The sequence below is a fragment of the Triturus cristatus genome, chromosome 4_2 (assembly GCF_964204655.1).
Source record: "Triturus cristatus chromosome 4_2, aTriCri1.1, whole genome shotgun sequence".
Classification (NCBI taxonomy): Eukaryota; Metazoa; Chordata; class Amphibia; order Caudata; family Salamandridae; genus Triturus; species Triturus cristatus.
Genome location: NC_140586.1, coordinates 492,779,467 through 492,801,248, shown reverse-complemented (window position 1 = coordinate 492,801,248; position 21,782 = coordinate 492,779,467). Strand labels below are relative to the sequence as shown.

Below are 21,782 nucleotides of genomic sequence, written 5' to 3'. Positions count from 1 at the left end.
AAGTAGGAGTATTCAGCAATGCCTTATAAATATATTGCCCTTTTAATTTACCTTTATTGCCTTGATAATTGTAAGCATTCTTGAAGTGTAAATGGCAAACTCATGGGAAAACCTTCGGTTTCTAACAGAATGAAAATGTAATAAGTACCTTTATCTTTTCCTTCATGACTTCATTCTCTGCCTCCTTTTTTTGGATATGACTTTGGAGATGTGATTGAGTTACTTCTAAGGACTCAGCAAGTCGATTTGCACTTGCGATTCGATCCTACAAATTTTACAACAAAATAAATGGTTATACCCTACTACATGCATACCATGAAAGTAACGGATTGATAAAGTTACTAATTCACCAATTAGTTTACCTTCTTTTCAGTAACCAGTTTCATGCCAATTTTAAAAATAGGTAAGCAATGGGCTTTTATAAAATAAGATTTTAATTATAACATTAAAAAATCTCTGAAAATAACTTTTCTTTTTTTTAAGTTCCAAAGTTGATACTCTATGTGTCTGTAGTCCACTGCCATCACCATAGATGCAGTGAATCTAGTAAATTCTAGGTGTGTGTTCTTCCTAAACAAAAAGACAATAGTACCCTTGTGGCAATATTTTGCAACTTATTATGACATTGGTCACAATACCAAGGTGTATTACAGCAAATTATCAACTACTTAAAGACAAGAACAGTACATTATGTAAAGTATTTTCAGAGATTATGCAGATAATATATTTCAAATGATGCAAAACATGCGGTTTGATGAAATAACAGGGCGTGACATAACACAACGCGTATTTGTAAAACGCACATTCACCCAAAAGAGTATCTTGTTGCTGAATAATGGATGTTATCATCACTCAAATCAATGGTACTCATTTAATCAACCTCAGAAGGATAAGTGGACCAACCAGGATTTGAACCTGCGACCAGGAGGTCAAATACAGGCCCCTCTGTGGATGCATTAGTCCACTAAGGCACTAAACCCGACAAAAAGAACACCATGTATTTAGTAGCATTATTAATCAAAGTAATCTGTTAAAATATGGAATAATTACCAGAAATGTGTTTTTCAAAGAAACAAGAAATGTTGTATATTTTCCATTTCTGGAATGCCCAAGAAGTTGGATTAAAAACACATTTAGAAGGTTATTTAAACGCCATCCAGAACATGCATATACATGCAACAACTGCACTCTTCTGTGCAGTCTATACTGATGATAAATGGCAATTTCCAGTGGAGACCCTTAACGTGTATACACAAGTAGACATAAATCCGATATGAAATAATACGTAGTCAGTGAGTGCATCTTTCTGTTTTTCTGCACCAACAATAATTCTTAGAGTGTTCACTTTCATTACAAACCTTGAGGTCTCTCAGCTAGCCCCAGTAGATTGGTGTGCACGATTTGCCCAATATATATATATCCATCTGGATATTACCGCTGCAATTTAGATGTCCTTACATCTTTGCTAACCAAAGGCAGCTCATCCAATAACCAAACTGCAGGAGAGGATGGTAACTGCTCATTTGGGACTCTGTTATCAATATAACTGATTCCCCTTTAGAACCTCAGTGTGCAAGAACCCTTCCCCATGCCTGCCATCTCAGTACCTCACAGAATGATAGGATCACATAGTTCATTGGGGGTTTAATATAATTTAATATAAGGAATGCAAAACCTTAATCTGTGATAGTTTAGAAATATATTTCGTGGGCTCCTCCTTAATGTGTGCTGCACTGGACTGTTACTCATCATAACTGGTAGCCCAATGAGCTCTCCGTTGCACAGGCACACATACTTACCATTTTAAGACCAAGGGCCCGATTTAGATCTCAGCGGACAGATCTTTAGATCTCACAATAGTGACAGATATCCTGTCCGCTGAAATATAAACGTAACCCATCCGCTGAGATCTAAATCAGGCCCCAAGTCAAAAACAATATATTGCCAGATGCAGATGATATCCTACCACTCCTTCCTCCCCACTAACACCAGGACTAATTCACCTTTTTACCACTCAGTGGCCACGTTAATTTGGTAAAGGATCATTGAATCCATAATGCAAACCATTATGTAGCATTCTAAACAATTTGAATCCTCAGCAAAGGACATCCAGTCAATCTTAAAAGGTGAAAGATGAACAGCTAAGCGTGATTACTTGACCCTGATTTGTTGCAAAGTGGTTTGGACCAGAGATGCTGCCCTGTTCAAACTATCTAATCAAAACAAACAGAGCTATGATCTCAATAGAAAATTCCCCCTCGAAACCTTAAATCCTTCCTTAATCCTTAACATACCTTGCCATTCCCTTCCTCTGTCGATTCCCACTTTCCTCAGCTCTGTCTGTCCTTAACTCCTGGAGATCCAAAGAATCTGCCAAATAGCCTGCCCCTCCTTAAGTAAATCAAATCCCTCGCCTCACTTTGAGGAGGAGGCAGAGCTCACTTCCTTCAAGCAAGCACATTCTACCGTCTTGCTGATGCAATCCAATGCTCAGCAAAAGCTGCTAACCCTCCTGTCTTTACATATAGCCTCCCCCAACCCATGCTCTGACAAATACAGCCCCTTAGCAAACATGAATATTAGGTGCTCATACACAAAGTACTAACAGCTCGCAAAATCAATTGCAATACACAAAGCAATGCAAAACAGTACAAACTTGGCAAAGCTAATAAAGCACAAAATTAGGGACTGCTTGAACTAAAAATACTTTAGTGAAATGGATTGTGAAAAGCCAGGTGTTTTTTTTGTCCTCAATGCCACACCAGAGAGGTGGTTTGTGGCTCTCAGAGTCCTTCGCGGTGATCTAATAAATCAGTTCTACTTTTCTTCTTAAAGGACAAATGATGCCATAGCGTATTTCCTGTACTCTCATTTTGTTTTTTCAATTTTACAATAAAGCTTGATTTTGGGTTACCATTTGGATGTTCCAAGAATGGTCTATTATTTTATAGGGGCAAAACGTCAAGCAGGATGTTTTTCTGCCAACAATGCGAACTAAGACAAAAAGCTGATATATTCCCCCATCTACCTTCAGCTTCCATGGTGTCACTACTGTATGCGGAGGATGCTGTGCTGACATTGTCCAATTCAGGAAACTACTTACCAATGGCATTGGGAATATGAAGATGCTATTCTTGCAGAAACATCTTTTAGCCTGTTAGTTTCCTAAACTGGTGAGTTGCTGGTATTTGTGATCTCTGTGTGATTACTGTTGGTCATTTCTGGAAATCTGGGCTTGAGGTGTCAACAGCAAGAGTGTGAGCTTTTTTACAAAAAGATTTGGTACTTCGCCTGTCGCACTTCCTTCCTGTGCATTAATAGACAGTTTTTGCTTTGTGCAGCATGTCCGGTGCTAAAAAAATATGCTCTCATATTCAAATTCTCATCACGCAGTCTTGTCTTTTCTTCCTTTTACTGCTCTTCCAAGAGCACTGCATTTATTTTACCTCCCCATGGCCTCTGTTGGATCATTTTAAGGCCCCTAGTCACGCATTTCTGTGTAGTTTGCAGGTTTCTAGGGAGTGGAGGTCATTAGCAAACATGATGGAACGTACAGCTTTCTGCAAATGCTTGTGATTCGAAGTCTGTAGCAGTTTTAGCCATTTGCTCCGTTCATACATTCAGTTCCCAATTACTTAAAACCATACGGCCAAAGTACCTTTTTAAATCTTGAGTCTCACTGAAATAACAACACATTTAATGAATAGCAACAGGGTACATTTTCTTATAGTTTCTTCAAATAAAGTGGTGATCAAAGTTTTACCTAGGGCTTATATTTTTCTGGCAAAGGGCCAAAATATGCTGCTTACATCGTCCTGTTTTTCATTTAAGTCAGATTAGCAAAAAGATCCATTTTGTTCTGCAAATTACCGGCAGCTATTTTTTCATTAAATACAGTAGAAGTTATATTTTAGAAAGAAAAATAAATATTACAAGAAGTGTCAGAAAACGAAATAATAAAAACCAAAACACCTAACAGGTAAGAACAGGGCAAACGTCATAAGAGTAGACATTCCAATTTTAGGCGTAGTTAATTCGCTGTGTTCTACTGTGAACAGCTACGCACAGAATTAAACTTAAAGGTTTTACACTCAAAGTCAACAAAATATTTTTAAACAAATAGATTTCTGAAAATGGTAGCACAGACGGTCGCGTTTCTAAATAAAACCTCAACATAGTGTTTTAGTTGAGCAAGCTACAATGTACCTTTTCTTTTTGGAGAAGAAGGAAAACCTCTTGAATTTTGTTCTCCTGTTCTTTCAATGCATTCTTTAGTTTCTAAACGTAAATAAAGGAAAGATTACAGAAAGAAACATTGCATTGCGCTATTAAAACACAAGGTTCAATTTGAGTTAAGGAAAACCTATTACATTTGCACAAAGAAGCATTTTAGATATAACAAATATGCAAAATAACAGAACATTATTAGGACAATGATATGAAGGCAAACACAATAGCACAACATTCGACAGCATTTCAGCTACCAGACATTTGGAGCATACCTTTTAAAAGCCACTTTTCTAATTTTTGTAGGGCCATATTGTACACAAAGTGAAAAAGATAAAATACCAAGTAATTTTCTAGAACAAATAACAGTATAGTGCAACATATTTCGAAAAACATTTTATTCTTTTTTTCATTAATCCCGCTGTCCAAAATTTGTTTTGGTTTGAGTTTACAGCAGTGTTGCATGGAAGAATTTTGGTGCTCAACTAACATGCGTTTCACCCAATATGGTGCGCAGGAATGGGCTTTCTCAAGACTAGAACGTTCTTCGAGAACTAAAAGTCACAACAACATAGTATCAAGAAAAAAGTTAATGGACAAAATGGTTTAGATCTACATGTGTTAAACGAACAAGTTACTTACCTTCGGTAACCCCTTTTCTTGTGGATACAGTATCTGCCTGTGGATTCCTCGCCTTTTGAATATCCCCTGCGCCAGCATTCCGAATACCCCCTGCGCCAGCATTCCGTGGAAATTCTTTCCTAGCTCTCCCACGTCGACGAGGACGTCATAATTGCATGGCTCCGCTCGCGACTTCGTAGGACGTCATCGGAGCCATAAGAGGACCTAGTCGGCGTGCTGACGTCAGTTCCACCCATTTTTTCCGTGCCACCGAGGCAGACGGGCGGACCGACACATATCCACATGTATACATAGTATTATATTATATATATATATATATATATATATATATATATATATATATATATATATATATATATATATATATATATATATATATATATATATATATATATATATATATATAAATGCATAACCAATAAAGGCATAGAGAAATAGCAACAGACAAAGCATTTCTCACTATTAAAACATCAGCATGATTAAGACATATTAAAAACAATCATGTCAAACAGTTAAAGCATTTTTTGGTAGAAACAGGAGGACAACGGGGAGGTGGGTGGGACCGTGATGAATGCACAGGCAGATACTGTATGCACTAGAGAAAGCGTTGCTGAAGGTAAGTAACTTGTTCTTCTGATGGATACTTCTGCCTGTGGATTCCTCACCTTTTGAATAGAATTCCAATGCCGTACCTCTCCCGGAGGAGTGTGTCCACCTGAATAGACCACAAAATCTTGCACAACAGAACAGGCAAAATGACCACCCCTCCTAACCTCCGAACCCAAGCAATAATGCTTTGCAAAAGTATGGAGGGAGGCTCAAGTTGCTGCTTTACAAATATCAATAACAGGAACACCTCTAGCCAAAGCAGAAGAAGACTTGGCTCTGGTAGAATGAGCACGGATACCTTCAGGAGGGTCCTTCTTGGCCAAGGCGTAGCAGATCTTAATGCACAAGATGATCCACCTGGAAAGTGTCCGCTTGTGCACAACTCTGCCTTTCATTCATCAAATGTAGCCCACAAAGAGCCGATAGTCCAATCTCAGATCTCTTGTTCTGTTCAAATATAAGCTGACAGCTCTCTTAGGGTCCAAACGATGAAGTCTCTCCTCCTCCTTGGAAGGGTGAGGGGGAGAATAGAAGGTAGGTAAAGTAATAGACGGTCCCATATGGAAAGGAGTAGTCACCTTGAGAAGGAAAGCAGCCCTGGTCCTTAGAACCAACTTATCTGCATGAATGGTCAAGAATGGAGGTTTCGAAGTAAGAGCGTGAAGCTCACTTACTCTCCTAGCCGAGGTAATGGCAATCAAGAAAACAGTTTTTAAAGAGAGAAGTCTCAAAGGACAACTACGAAGCGGCTCAAATGGAGAACCCATTAAAAAGGTAAGAACGAGATTCAAATCCCACTGAGGCATAATGAAAGGAGTGGGAGGAAACTTATTTGTAAGGCCCTTACTAAACCTCATGACAATGGGGGACTTAAATAAAGATGGCTGGTCCGGCAAACATAGAAAAGCCGACAAATAGCCCTTAACAGTGGCCACAGCACAACCCTGCTGGGCCAAGAAAAGCGAAAACTGAACAACATCCGACAAGTGGGCCTTTAAAGGATCAATGGATCTCTCTCCACACCATTTAACGAATCTAGACAATCTGGAAGAGTAAACAGACTAGGTGGAGTGTCGCCTGGATGATAAAATAACATCCACCACATCTGGCGGGAGAGAGAAGGAACTCAGGTTGCCCCGTTCAATCTCCAGGCATGAAGGTGCAGGCTCTGGAGGTGGGGGTGTAGAACCTGCCCCTGCGACTGCGAGAGGAGGTCTGCCCTGAGAGAGAGACGGAGCGGAGGGTGCGATGAGAGGTGAAGTAGATCTGTGTATCACACCCTTCTTGGCCAATCCGGGGCGATCAATACAACTTGGGCCCGGTCTTGGCGAATCTTCCTCAGAACCAAAGGAATCAAGAGTATGGGAGGAAATGCGTAAAGGAGTTGCGAGCTCCAATCCAATTAAAACGCAGCCCCCAGCACTCCCTGCATCGGAAACTGGAGACTGCAGAACAACAGGTAGTGCGTGTTCTCGTGGGTGGCAAACAGGTCCAACTGAGGAGACCCCCACATCCGGAAGATGCGATGGACCACCTCCGGATGAAGCCGCCACTCGTGATCGGCCGAGTAATGCCGACTGAGACTGTCCGCACGAACATTCAGCACACCGGCTAGATGATTTGCAAACACACAAATTGGATGGCCCTGAGCCCAGGACCAGAGCCGCAGAGCCTCTCGGCAGAGACGATACGACCCTACACCTCCCTGCTTGTTGATGTACCACATCGCGGTAATGTTGTCTTTCAGGACCTGAACTGACTGAACGCGAAGGGAAGGAAGGAAAGCCTTTAGCGCCAAACGTATCACCCGCAATTCCAGAAGGTTGATGTGAAGCAACCTTTCCTCTGGAGACCAAAGACCTTTGACCTCCAGATGAGCACCCCACCCTAGAGTGGAGGCATCCGTGATCACTGTGGCCACCGGCGGAGGAGGCTGAAAGGGCTTTCCTCGAGACAGGTTGCCCTGCACACTCCACCAAGTCAGCTCCACTGCAGCGTCTCTGGAGATTCTGACCTTCTCCCCGAGATATCCGTTGTGCTGATACCACTGCCTGCAGAGGCACCACTGGAGTGCCCTCATGTGCCAGCGTGCATGACTGACCAACAGTATGCAGGAAGTCAACAGACCGAGCAGACGTAGAACCCTCAGGACTGGAACAACCGCTCCATCGTGAAATAAAGGAATCATTTCCTGTATGTCGAGAATCCTCTGCGGAGGCGGGTATGCTGGACACACAGAAGTGTCCAGTATTACTCCTATGAACTGGCTGCGCTGAGAAGGCACTAGGTGAGATTTGGGTAAATTTATCGAGAAACCCAATTTGAACAACAGTTGCGTTGTCACCTGCAAGTGGCGCGAAACCAACTCCGGAGTCTCTGCTTTCAACAGCCAGTCAACCAGATAGGGGAAAACAGGTACCCCGACCTTCTGAGATGAGCCGCAACCACTGCCATCACCTTTGTAAAGACTTGAGGCGCAGACGTAAGACCAAACGGAAGAACCGCAAACTGATAGGGTTGCGATCCTACCGTGAACCGGAGATACTTCCGATGCGACTTCAGGATGGGAAGATGAAAATAAGCATCCTGCAGATCAATGGATACCATCCAGTCTTCCAGTTGCAGAGCAAGAAGAACCTGAGCCAACGTCAACATTTTGAACTTTTCCTGTCTGAAGTAAAGATTCAAAATCCTGAGGTCCAAGATCGGCCTTAATCGACCATCCTTTTTGGGGATCAGGCAATACCGGGAGTAGCATCCCTGATCCCTTTCCTGCTCCGGAACCACCTCTATCGCACCTTTCTGTTACAAGGTAAGAATTTCCTGCTGTAAAAGCAGCAAGTGGTCCTCTGAGCACCAAGCCTGGCGAGGAGGGTTAGGAGGAGGAAACTCTAAAAAAGGGAGGGTGTACCCATTCTCTACAAGATTTAAAACCCAACGACCCCCAACCGGACCAACATGTTCTAAGATTGGGGATCTAGAACTGCTTTCCTGAAGCACCAACGGTGGTGGGAGGAGAAGTTGAGAAGGAGGAGGATTGCTCCCCTAAGACATCCTTTATTTTTCCCTCTGTACGATTTGTACAAAGCATTCTGCTGCTGCTGGCTCTGTTGAATCTGTTGGCGGCCACAAAAGGAAACAGCCCTTCCAAAACCACGATACCGCTTGTAGCCGTATCCCCTAGACTGCGTCTGAAGGCCCAAGAGATCTCGCAGTCGCTCTGCTATCCTTAAAACGTTGTAAGGCAGAGTCAGCCTTAGAAACAAACAGTCTCGACCCAAAAAAGGGCAAATCCAGCAGAGTCGCTTGAACATTAGAAGAAAATCAGGATGATCTGAGCCAAGCTTGTCTTCTAGTTGTCACTGAAGACCCTATCACACGAGCCACGGAGTTAGCAGTGTCAAGACCCGATTGTATCACCCGACGGGCCACAGCTTGAGAATCAGAAAGGGCCTCCAAGAAATTATTCCGATCCTCTTCAGGCAACTTTGGGGATAGCTGCTTGACTGAGTCCATCAGAGCATGGATATACCTCCCAAGGAGACAGGTAGCATTAGTGGACTTTAGAGCCATACAAGCAGAAGAAAATACCTTCTTTGCCACTTGCTCCATTTTTTTAGAATCCCTATCACCGGGTATGGTAGGGAAAGAACCAGAAGATTGCTTCGAACAAGAAGCCTAGACCACCAAGCTTTCCGGTGACGGATGTGAAGACAGAAAAGCCGGATCCCCAGGAGCAGGCCTGTACCTTCTTGGAATGGACCGGGAAACTGCAGGAGCAGACAAGGGCTTATGCCAAACTTCCAAAATAGGGTCCGTTAAAGCCTCATTATAGGGTTGCAGAGGTTCAGAGGCTGCAGAAGGTGCATTAAGAACCTCAGTCAGGATATTAGATTTTACCTCCGCTGAAGGAAGCTGTAGATCAAGCAACTCAGCTGCTTTCCTTGTTACCACATGATAAGGAGCAATGTCCTGCAATACTCCAGCCTTTTGAGATGAGAGATCATACTCAGTAGAAGTATCCAATCCACTGGCCTCCTGTAAGCCTTCAAACTCGTCCACAGACTCAACTATCTATCCTTTCTCCTGCTCCCGTGCATATGCCTCCTCCTCAAGGAGCCTCTGCACCTCTCTCCTAGAGCGTTATATCAGAATCGGCATCGGCGGCGCCAACCGCGGCACCGGTGAGGACATAAACGGTGTCGATGGAGGAGCCTCAGCTTCAAATCTCAGCGTCAATCGAATCAGAGTTGGCGCCGACTCAACAGCAGAAAGAGTCCGAGGAACCGGAGTGGAAGACCTCGGCACCGGGAAATGTCAAGCCGGAGTCGTCGGTAAGAATGGCACAAAGCGTGCTTGTGCATAGTGGTGAGGTACATCCAAGTTAAAGGCCAAAGGACCCACGGGGCACGAAGGCACACCAGATGGGTAGAGGCCCTGGCAAACATGCCAAACATCGCATTTAGAAAATGCGTAGGGTCTGATCCAGGGAAAGGAGGATATGGATCCGTACCTTCCTGAACAGGAACCACCTGAGGCTAAACTGGAGCCTGCGGAGCCGGAGAAAGCGCCTGCACAGGTGAAGCCACACAGACTGGAGACGACTCCCTGGGCGTCAGAGACATACCGGGAGCCGGAGAACCTTCAGGAAACGAAGCGCCCTGTGATGCCGGCGACCTCAGAGCCGGAGATGGAACCGGCGTCGCTCGTGGAGATTGAGTTGGAGAAGGAGATACAAAGTCCTGCCTTCGAAGCCGCTTAGCTGGAGAGGGCGACCTCGAAGCCCTGACCTTCGACGAACGGTGCCGAGAGCCATGTCTCTTCTTAGACTTCTTATGTTTTCTTGACTTCCAAGTGTGAGAAGACGACGACTTCGCACGTTTTCGACCCCTCTTCTCCTTTTTGGCTCTGGCTATACATAGCTTAGCCTCAAGCTCCTTAATGGCCTTTGGATTCATCTTCCTGCAGCTTCAGCACTCATCGACGTCGTGATACGAAGACAAGCACCAAAGGCAATCATCATGGCGGTCAGAGATCGACACGTGACCGCCACACTCCCTGCAGGGCTTAAATCCGGACTTCCTAGAAGTAGCCATTAGAAATTATCGAGGAAACAAAATAATCACTATTAAAAATGGAGAGCCCCTAGAATAACCGTTAGGCGTCGACGGCGTGGAAAAAAGGGAACTGACGTCAGCACGCCGATGAGGTCCTCTTATGGCTCCGATGACGTCATATGGAGTCGCGATCGGAGCCGTGCTATTATGACGTCCTCGTCGACGTGAGAAAGCTAGGAGGGAATTTCCACAGAATGCTGGCGCAGGGGGTATTCAAAAGGTGAGGAACCCACAGGTAGAAGTATCCACCAGAAAGCGCATTGCTGCAAACATGAAACAGGATTGGTAATAGGTCTCTTCTTCATAGACACAGTAAAGAGTAAAACAAGCCTTTTAACACTCATAGTGCAGGTCTATTCTAATGTTTTACTGAAGAGAGACTATAGAATCATGTGCATTGGACTTCGAGAACAATCTGTTAGGCCTGTAGGAAGACAGGTTGGGCAGGATATATACTAGGAGAGTGTTGCATAATATAATTAGAATATTTACCTATATGTTAAGGTCAGGTACTGTGCTGTAAAGTGACCAATACACTATGGTACTGTTTATGAGGAGAGAAAGTGGGACTACCAAATGAGCTCAACAGTTAGTAGTGTGAGATGTAAAATGCAGTCTGGTATTACAAGAATTGTCGCTTCATAAAGAGGCAGCGGATGCATTCAGTTTTGGTTAACAGGCCAGTAAGCGTTAAGGGTTTATGGTGTATCAGGAGATACTAGTACCGGGCTGGGGCAGGAGCAAAGGTAAAGCAAGCTTATCGGTATCGCCTCCTAAAAATATATCCAGCACTTGGATGGTGAGCCAGGCTTGGAAAGAAAATGACAATCTGCAGCAATCCTTGTATACTTTTGGGACTGCACCTCGTTTTTGTGAGTGAGACTGTGGGCAAGTTTGCCCTAGAGGAAGGTGGCGCTGACTAGGAGCTGCTTTAGCCTGTAAAAAAGTGATACGGAGATGTGCGCAAATCCTCAAAGTTTAGTCAACAGGCCTTACCCAAATGGAGATGCTATAAACAATCTTACTCTTACTTTTAATGGACTAGCAGGGACAATCGGTCGGGCCTGTATACTGGACATGAAAATAGACTACTGTAATGAACTCTATCTCGGGTTGTCAGAGCAAGAGATCACTACAAGCTAGTGACTATGGAACATGGCAGTGAGATAAGCATGGGGTCTTTGGAAATTTGATCAAGTGTCTTTCTGTGTGGGGTCAACATTGTCACCAAAACAGAGACTTAATTTAAAGGTCCTCTGTCTGACCTTTTAAACGGCACAGGCCATTGTCTCATGCTAGGTGACTCCCTACAGACTAATTCAAACTTTAATTTCTAGCTCTTCGCTAGTCCTTGAAGTCTCATGCTTCAAATTGTACGATGTGACAGTTTTAGGTCTTAAGCTTTAGAATGTTCTGCTGCTGGGACTCCAGAACTTGACAAATTATATGGTATTCAAGCGTTCACTTAAATCTGACCTCTCATGTTAAATAATTGTTGTTTGTTTCTATTGTTCCAAGTGACAGGATGCTTCAGTGAAGGCACATTCAATGCGCATCATTACTATTACTACTTATATAAATCACAAAAACAACAATAATATCTTGTGTCTGGAATCCCACCTCTACTTATCCTAAACGACGACAGAGGGGTCCCTTTAGTAAAAGCACCTTAGAGTTTCCATATAATATTGCCTTCTTTTGAAGATACCGACATTGTTTCTATCAATTTGCAGTTTTGTTTGCACCATTTTAGATTTCTGTACCTAATGTAAAAAAATAAAACATATGTGTTGTCTGCTTTTACTTTCATAACTTTTAACATCAAAACATGTTCATGTACTATATTTGAATTCCTGCCTTTCATGAAATTGCGGAGGTAGGACTTGTGTTCTGAATACTACAAAAAAAAAAAAAAAAAAAAAAAGAGTACTGTGAATTCCTTAGATTTTTTAGGGGAGTTTGATAGGAAAGTTTACTGTTCTAACTAGTTGAAAACTGGGCATGATAAGGATACAAAAAGGTCTGAATTGTATAATTACATTTTAATTTCAGCACTTTAAGCCCTTCAACTTTTGTGGTACTAGATTCAGATCTCAAACAAGCATTGGCATAGCCAATATGTCTCGCCTTTGGGACCTTATAAGTGTTTAGCCATGCAACAGTTGATGTTGTTGCACCAAGGATATTGTGCTGGATAACTAAACACTTATAAGGTCCCAAAGGCGAGACCTATTGGCTATGCTAATGCTTGTTCAGTTTGATATTGTTGCCTGCGTTGTGTTCGATAGGTGTGATTGCATTCTGGTGTGGCAGGGAGTGCCTGAAGCATTCTCTCTGTAAGCAACAAACATTTCTTTTGCTACAAAATACAGAAGGTTTGTATCTAGTTGCCAAATGCATCTCGGTTGTAAAAAGCACGCAAAGTGACTTGTTTTCATCCGAAGAACAATACTCTTAACCTAGAGATAACATTTTATTTCGAGAGGGGCGATCCACCGTGCTCTGGGACTAGTAGCAGTATGAATTAATCCTTTCATTCATAAACTTGGGAGCGGTGTGTGCGAGTGGTTCACATTTATAAAGCCAGGAGTAGGCGGGCGCCTTCCTGCCAGGTGTATTGTCAGCCACTCTATGCATCACCCAGTGTTGCACTGCAAATCCGGAACCATGGCAACAGATGCATCAAACACTTCTAAAACTGTGACGGATTTATGAATTGCATATTGAACATCCATATCACATTCCGTACGGTGGCCCTTAAGCTGGAAATTTTTGAATTTGCTGAGCAGAATGGAGATGTCACCATGAGTTTAAGATTCTTACTCGATCAGGCCCAATGACTCATGTCTTCCCTGCTTGGTGGCATTGTAAGGTGCTGGGCGAGTGGTTTTTCCGTCTTTCTCGAACACTGTGTAAAACCCTGTACGTTTAGAATTTTAAAGTGAGACTACATATTTGACCATCGTTAAGAAACATGTCAGTGTTTTTTCAAAACTAAAAAATTTGGTCAAAGTGAAACGTAAACTGCTGTGACTGCCTGCAGCTTTTGGCGTGCTTGGTATTGTACATGTGGTGAACTTCCTGCCTTTCTGAGAGGAGAATACTTTCTTCGTTTCTTTCTCTTCGCTGAAGGAAGTCTAAGACCGGAAATGGTAATTCCGTTTTATCAACAGGAAGCTGGCTGTAAAAGCTTGCAAAGGGGCTCTTAGTTTTCCACTCTTTCCGAAGTACTGCAGAATCACTGTTCCGCGAGGGTGAGAGCGAGAGTAGAGGAATGTAAACAAGCGTGCGAGGCCACGCTCATTGAAAACAGATGGCCCCTGCGCACCGCTGCTCATTCCCGCAAGGTGGATGCCAGCACAAGCATGAGTGTAATAAAAGTGCAGACCGATTTCTAAAGGTCATCTACTAGAGCAGCGCTGCGCGCTGCGCTTGGCCCGACTTAAAAAACAGAACATAACAGTTTCCCCCCATTGGTTTGCAAAGGATATGTAAAGTTGGAGAAGCTTGATCGGTGCCCGAGTATGTGTTTTTTGATATTGAAGTAGTTCTTGGGTATCTAAAGCAATTCATTTGTCTATTTGCCATCACACATTTCAGCAAGAAAGGAGACTGTACAATTTTTGCTGTAGCTTTCTTTCTTGGGAGACCACAACTTCTTATGCTTTTCCAATGGCTGCTCGACAAGAAGATCAGGATAAAAAAATTCAGAGAAAAAAAAAAAAAAAAAAAGAACTGGAAGCTGAGGAGATTGATGCCAGAATCTATTGAATGGAATGTTTTCAACACTCCACCTGGTGAAAAACAACAGACAATGAAATATGTGATTTGCACTTTGTGCAAGAGGAAGCAACTGAAGGAAATACAGTTTAGGAATCACATTGATGCACAAATATCTTAATGTATGCCACGCACAGCAGTTCATTGTTTAGATATTTAAAAGTAAGACGAACAGAGAGGACACTAGCACTTCTGCAACCATACTGTAGGCCATATCTGCTGGAGATCAATTGCTTGAAGATATTCTATAGAGTAGGAAGCAACACTTCTAATGGAAAATTGGGCCACACCGGTCCCACTCATGTAGATTTCCCAGGTATCATAGAGGATTTGTGGATCCAGATGTAACACTCCAGAGGTCTGATTGGTTCCTGAGCCGCGGGAGATAGCCACATGGCCAGTACTTTGACTTGGAAGTCTGCACAACCAACAGCTAGCAGCAACCCTCACTGTACACAGCTTTTGCGTGTAAGCGTCAGAGGTTGTCTCTGGTTCTCGCTACAGTGTGCTGCCAGGTCATGCTGCATAATGACCCTTGGCCATGTTAAACAGTGTTTATGGGTAGGGTCTTGCTCAGTTTAGTTTGTTTGTTTTTTAAAGGATCATGCTTTGAAACTGTTTTTCTTTTTTTTTTTTTAATTTGTGAAAACAATTCTAATGTTTTTTGGCATTGTTTTGGTTGCCAATCCCTTAATCTGAATGGTACTGCCACCTCCACAAATTCTACCTCTTCATTTATTGCCTTGGCAGAAGTTCCTGAAGTTTCAGTTGAGCCTGTTGGGTCATGGTTCTGATGAGTATTTTCCTGTGACATGTTGCTTTCCGATGTTCATCTTCTTCTAGTAAGTTGATAACGCCCTTTTCTATTGCGATCTGGAAACAAAATGACAGTTACAGGGTGGGGGTACATTGCTTCAACAGGGCATGGGCTTATTATCTTTTCAAGGAGGAAAGAGGCTCAGGTGTTCAACACCAGTTTGTCCGGAAAGAACGTAGTATACGAAGGGTTGACAGAGAGGGCTAGTAGCTCATTCGCATGCCGCGCCAATGTTATTGTAATGGGGAAGTTGTCTTTAAAGTGAGGAGCCACAATGGACATCAGTGCAATAGATCAAAGGGAGTACAAATTAGGAATGTGGAACTAGACTTAGGTCCCACTGAGGCATGATGAAAGGTGTGGGTGAAACTGAAGCTGAAAACCTTTAAAAAAGGCACCACAACAAGTGATTTCAATAAAGAGGGCTAGTCCGGCAACCTCAAAACAGGCGAAAGAAAAGATGAAGATCTCAAGACCTTTTTATTGTGTTGAAAGCAAAGAGAAACACTTCAGATACAAACTTGTCCCAACAGCAGACATATACTGAATTCATGGAAGGAGATTTGGCTGCCAGAATGATGTCAATGACTTTACAGGAACTTAAAATTAAGTCAACTGTGGCCTCAAATTCTCCAAGCATAGAGATGAAGATTGCGCCGACCTGGGAGCAGGACACTGCCTGCTCTGCGACAGACATCACCCGAAAGGTGCCACTGATGTCCACGTGGTCTGTTGCATCCAAGGCCTCAACTACGAAAAAGCTAGGAAGCCTGGTGGACTGATCGCGCTAGCTGTAGATGGTACTAAAAGCCCTTACCAAACACACAGAGGGTGGTGAAACTATCTCACTGGGGCAGAAAGACCGAAGAAACGTGCCGTGTCCTTATTGTTCTAATGCGCTCAAGAGCCTAGACAGTTTTCCAGCCATATAGACAAAAGCTGTCAAAGGGCATATCCATCAGAGAAGACTGGACATCCACAGGGAAGCCCGTAGAACCCATCCATGGAATCTCTGTGGGGTGCCACACTTGTGCCTACTGCCCTGCCGAGGCAGTCACTAGTGTTGAATCCACATTATTTTGTGAATTTGGCCGCATTGAAGCCTCCATATTAGCCTGTGTGATGGAGTGTCTGATGTCTTCAGGAACAACAGGTAGGACCTGAGCCACAGAGTCCTAGAGTGCCTGGGAACAGCAACCCAGTAGGCAAGGTATTAACTGGACGTAGGGCAAGGTTAGCAGAAAAGAACATGCGCTTGCCAAAGCCCTCAAAGACACGTAGATTAAATCTGGCAGACTAGTTGGAAACGGGTTTGGGTTGACCCTACTGGTGAATGCCTCCATCACTAAGCTTTCCGTCGTCAAATGCTGAATTAGAAAAGCCCTGAGCAGGGCGATGACGCTAGGCAATTTGCCGAATGACAAAAGGTCCAGAGCAAGGCTTCGCCCATGTACCCAGTAGGGCATCAGTTATGGCCTCATTAAATGGGAACAGAGGCTTTGTATGAGTCTGGCTCGGCTGTAGGACCTCAGTCAAAACATTAGATTTTACCTCCATTGCTGGTAATTAGAGGTCCAATACTTTTGCTGCCCTTCTCATTACCCCTGGGAATTAAGCACTTTCTACATTGGCAGGGTCAGAAGGAGAGACTAAACCAGTGCTTGGCGAGGAGTCCAGCCCACTGCAAATCCTCATATCAATTGTTTTCAGTGTATGGGAGACTAATTAAGGGGACTTCACCATATTGGTCAATATCCGAGTTAATGACAAAGAGGTTATGAAGAACCTATGCTCGACCACTTGGAAAAAGCAACCTGTCATAATCCGATGGGTTGCTGTAAGGCTGGTGCCTGTAGGGACCGAGGCCTGGCCTCGGTAGAAGTAGAGAAGAATCTGACAAAACTTTACGAGTGTGTCATTTTCTGGCGTCAATGGTGTTGGCATGGGCGCTGCTGATAGAGGGCCCAGTGTGGATGGTAGTGTCAGGACCGATGTAGGCACTTATGCCGGTGCGGAACTCGCAGAGGGCTCAGTGTGTCCAACTGGCACAGAGGGAGGGTCTGATAGCAGAGTCATAGTTAGAGGTCCTTGCGATTCCTTGTGCAGCTGATGAAGTGCCAAACATATGCAGCATGGCTTCACAGAATTTTTGTATCTGCTGCGAGGTCGCCGATGGCCCCAGAAAGTCGAAGTGCATTGGGACGAGTTTCTGAATTGGCTCCAATGGAGATCAAGTTTGCGAGTAAGACAAAGAAGTGCTTTTACATTCTTGCACTTTCAATGGAGCTTGAAATTGGCAGGAAACGCTTGAATTCTTCAGTTTCTTTTTTTAATTAACCGTGACAATGACCTACCATCACAGCTTCCCTTTGGACCTCAAACGGCGTTGAGTCTGCGAGTGTTTGCTGACTTCGATATTCGGTCTCATATGGCCTGAAGGTTCACTTGAGCACACTCGATGCAGGCACAGGAGTCGAATTCCGACCCTTGTGGTGTAGTTTCTATTTCCCTTATAGGCTCTGCGCAGTGGAATAATATACACTATAGTTGTGGCATAGGACTGAGGTCAGTATGCCTCTATTGAGTACATTAAACTTAATTACTTTGTGTGCCAGCTAACTCAGAGGCCACTAGAAACTCCTTGAATAAACAAGAAGGGAGTAGTTTCTGGCAACCGCATAAACATGACAACGTTGTTTCCCTTAGAATCGGAACATGTCTCAGAATCGTGGAAACAACAGATAACCGTTTCACTCAGTCAATCGTGCATGCTTAGTTTCTTCAGAGTTACACAGAGATAGACGGCCGTTTCAATAAAAGGATTTGTTGAACAGTCTTGTTACACGTTTAAGAGATATGAGCTGTTACAATCGCAAGACAGTATGCGAGATATAATAAGTACAGCGCAAGCAGCAAGAAGAAATAATACTGCAACAGCATTGTATTCTAGCTACGACATATATTCATATACACATACATAAATAACATAGGCTAAAAAGTGGATACTCGTTTGAGGTTTCTAAATAGTTCTACCCCAGTGTACCTAACCTAAGTGTAGTACAAGGTAAGAAGTAGGTATTCTACAGTATGGTAAGCTATAGTTTTGCATATGCCAAGAGTCTCACTAGGTTCTAGTCAGCTCCAGACCTTAGAATGAGAGAGGTGGGAATCTCTTTCCGGGTCTCAAACTAACACCCCGCGAAGGGAGTCAGAACACTGGAAGCTGGATTCTCTGCGAGCAGGGATGACAGCGTCTGGTCAGTGCGTCAGGAGGGGACTCTAATTCTTCCGAACTTGCCGCGGCGAGCCGTATCGAGCTGTGCAGCCGACCCGTGGTTTGCCATAGTAAGGGAAGGTATATTTATACCTGGAAGGTGCTTAGGAATGTTAGCATTGACGTAAAGTCGGGCAGAGGAAGACATCATCAATAAGCCCCTAAGAAATAGTAGTTCATGCATAATAGCTTAGTTCTTGGAGAAATCAATAATCCTAGCTAGGGAAAGTCCCAATGGCTTAAGGGTCTGGTTTCTAAGAACTCGTTGTGATGTGGGGATGGACGGATGTAGGGGACCATGCCTGTATTTGGATAGCATGGCTAATGCCTAAATAAGGACTGGGATTCTATGCCTAAATAAGGGCAATGCGAATTGTGCCTAAATAAGGACATGATTTAGGAAAACCTATGTACGGACATCTAAATTGAAACAACACCCTAAGCACCAAAGACCTACCTAGTGGACATCTTATTAACTGGAGCATACAGATGCTGTGAAGTAGCTAAGCAGAGCAAAAGCTATACAATCCCATTTTCCAAGATGTACGTGTGTGCGTGCGCGTGTGCACGTGTGTGTGTAATATGCACCAAATAGGAATTTCAAGATTGGCTTTATTTACATGGAGGAGAGAAGGGGAAGTCATACAATTTTCCTTCAGAGGAGTGTATGGACACCTTCTTCAAGCCTCAACCCCCACCACTCAAAAAACATACATGATCCAGTAAACGTTTCGTTGTGCTATTGATTTGCCCCTCACAGCTGAGTAAACATACATTTTTGCAAGAAACAGCCTGAAGCTGGGTCTCATGCTCTTGAAAATAATGCATGAATATGCCAGTTACGCAGATGGAACAAAATATTTCACAAAACACATTTCATACGAAGGTAGTTTCCATCACAAAGTCAACAATCAGTAAAGAAAAAAAAAAGCATTATATGGTTTGCATAGATAATACTTACAGCATTTTCCGCTTCATCCTCAAGTACCATATCCAGTAAAACTTCAATATATTTAATTGTCTCATCTGTATCTGGCTGCTGCTTTGAAAATAGAGGAAGAAATTATAATATCATGTGCTTCATGGCTGATGACTTCCAAATTAAATCTCATTGTTTAAACATGCTATCATGGTCGCAACACTCTAAATGTCATGTTTTCTTCAAGCTTAACCCCTTCGGTGCCCGCCCCTTTCCCCGCCCTGTGCCGGCCGTTACATTAGCGGGCGGGGTTTGTGACGAGCTGGACGCGTCATGGGCACAGCGCCACCGCGGCCCATGACGAGTCCAGCTCGTCACGGGCACCGAAGAGGTTAAAACTTGACGAGTTCGGTCGATTGATTCATAACATCTTTGATTTGTTTTCAACCAAAATGCTCACAATGGTTCCTATGCTGGACTGATCTTGTTTAAAGTTAACTTCTTCAGCCCCTTTTCGTTTCTTGGACTACTACATAGATTTAGTTTTTAGGTCTCGCCTACGCACCGCACGTGCGCTGCATAGGAGGGCCCTTAGCCATCGCTCTGCTCATTTTCGAGCACTGCACTCGTGCTTGTGGGGGCATCTACCATGCGGGAGCCAGCAGGGGCGCGCCAAGCACGAGTGAAGTGCTTGAAAAGTAAAGACTGCGCGCGAACGCATGCACGCACCACTCCCGGGTTTGCTTTATATTTAACTGGCTTTCTTTGAACACATCGCGGAGGTTCATTCATGCATGCTTTCACTTTCCAAAGCTGACCTAATAGAACAATTATAAAATCAGCCTACCTTAATGGATGTCTAAATTAGTGGGGCGAAAGGCACAGAATGCGCCTCTTTAAAAAAAAAAAATTCCCCGTTTTATAGCACGGGATAGTAACAGTTCAGCCGCTCGATGCAGACTTTATCTGGCATACGCAGTGGATGAAAGGTTGTTACCAGACATCATAAACCATTAATAAAGCATGGGGTTGTCCCATTCACATATCCGTGTGAGAAGTAATGGAGGGCACATTTGCTAATTTGTGCATCAACGTGTAACTATTGACCCTGGTGTGCACATCCAGTGACTCATGAAACTGCAGGCATCCACTTTAAATATTGACTCCAACCCCGTCTGGAAGGAGTCTCACACTGTTCTACTATCAACATTTTTCACAGAATGCTTGAAATTGGCTAACAGATTGTATCACAGCACCTTGTCTGGGAACCATGCAGTACAGTTTTTACTACGTTCTGAATAAGGTGTCATGGCGCACATTCTACAGGAGGACGGCCTGTCATTTTTATGAACATTGCACATGGCAGCTGACTAACAACAATGTTGTCGCGCAGCGTGCTGATGTCACAGCTTGTTTGCATTCAGTGGTTGCTGCGGTAATATGTTTACAACCTGCTCCGGAAACGTTACCCTTTTTCTGGAATCACACAATCTGGCTTCTGCTTGCTCACTATGAAAGCATTGCTACTTTGTCTCATATAAAATGTCTGCGTTGTTTTTTTTCAAAATTGTTACGTATTTGCCTAATCATAAGCAGTACACACAAATCTGGACTTGTAAGCACTAGAGCTTTATGCTCCATCTTTCTATGAGCCTGAGTTTTTAATTTTTTTATTTAAACATTTGTTGGCTGTCGTCAATATATGCCAAAATGTGTTTGCAACCTCCTTAAAGAACCGTGCATTTTCATGCAGCCCTCAGCTGTTCACCAGTGGCTATCCTGGTGTTAATCACATCGCACACACAAAGGGAAGTAGCTAGAAAATTAAAATACACCCCACTTGAGCTATACCTCTAAGCGCACACAGCACGTGAAGCAAGCACACCTACCCTTATTGAGAGACTTCCCTTCAGCCTTTCACGGTGTCAATACATCTATCTATCCATCCGCCCTTCCACCTTTCCATCTAGTCATCCATTCATCTGGCCAACCAATCAACTTTCCATCCACCCATCCAACATTCCACCCATTCAAATATCTATATTCATCCTTCCAAGCATCCACCATCGATATATATTTGCATACCCATCTATCCAGCTTTCCACCCTATCTATTCACCCTTTTATGCTACATTTTACTTTTTCTTCCTCATTTTATCATTGTATTCTTCCTTTCACCCTCCAGGTCTTTCATTTTTGCTCCTACCTACCCTTCTTTTGCCTTACCCTTACTTTTTGCTTATCTTACTCACTTTTTTTGTTTTAAATTTGTTCACCCCTCTGTATTTTCCTCTGTTGTCTGCATGTCATCATTTTGTTTACATTTTTGTTTCCTTCCCCGTACATTTAAGACCACATTCCACACCTCTGTCATGGTATTTCCTAACAGTGTTATTTA

The 21,782-nt window shown here is 43.4% G+C and overlaps 1 protein-coding gene across 16 annotated transcripts in view; it reads right to left on the bottom strand.

The window, feature by feature from the left end:
• Window positions 1–21,782, bottom strand: part of ODF2L (outer dense fiber of sperm tails 2 like) — a 367,183-nt gene that overhangs the window by 274,416 nt on the left and 70,985 nt on the right. For 9 of the 16 annotated variants that reach the window (XM_085602050.1, XM_085602061.1, XM_085602058.1 and 6 more), the window contains exons 4-6: window positions 19,428–19,508; window positions 4,207–4,278; window positions 149–265 (exon numbers count right to left, since the gene is read on the bottom strand). In XM_085602050.1, the coding sequence (XP_085458176.1) occupies window positions 149–265; window positions 4,207–4,278; window positions 19,428–19,508 (270 nt within the window). The remainder of the gene's footprint in view (window positions 1–148; window positions 266–4,206; window positions 4,279–19,427; window positions 19,509–21,782) is intronic. The other 7 variants (XM_085602065.1, XM_085602056.1, XM_085602064.1 and 4 more) reach the window with 1 other exon arrangement.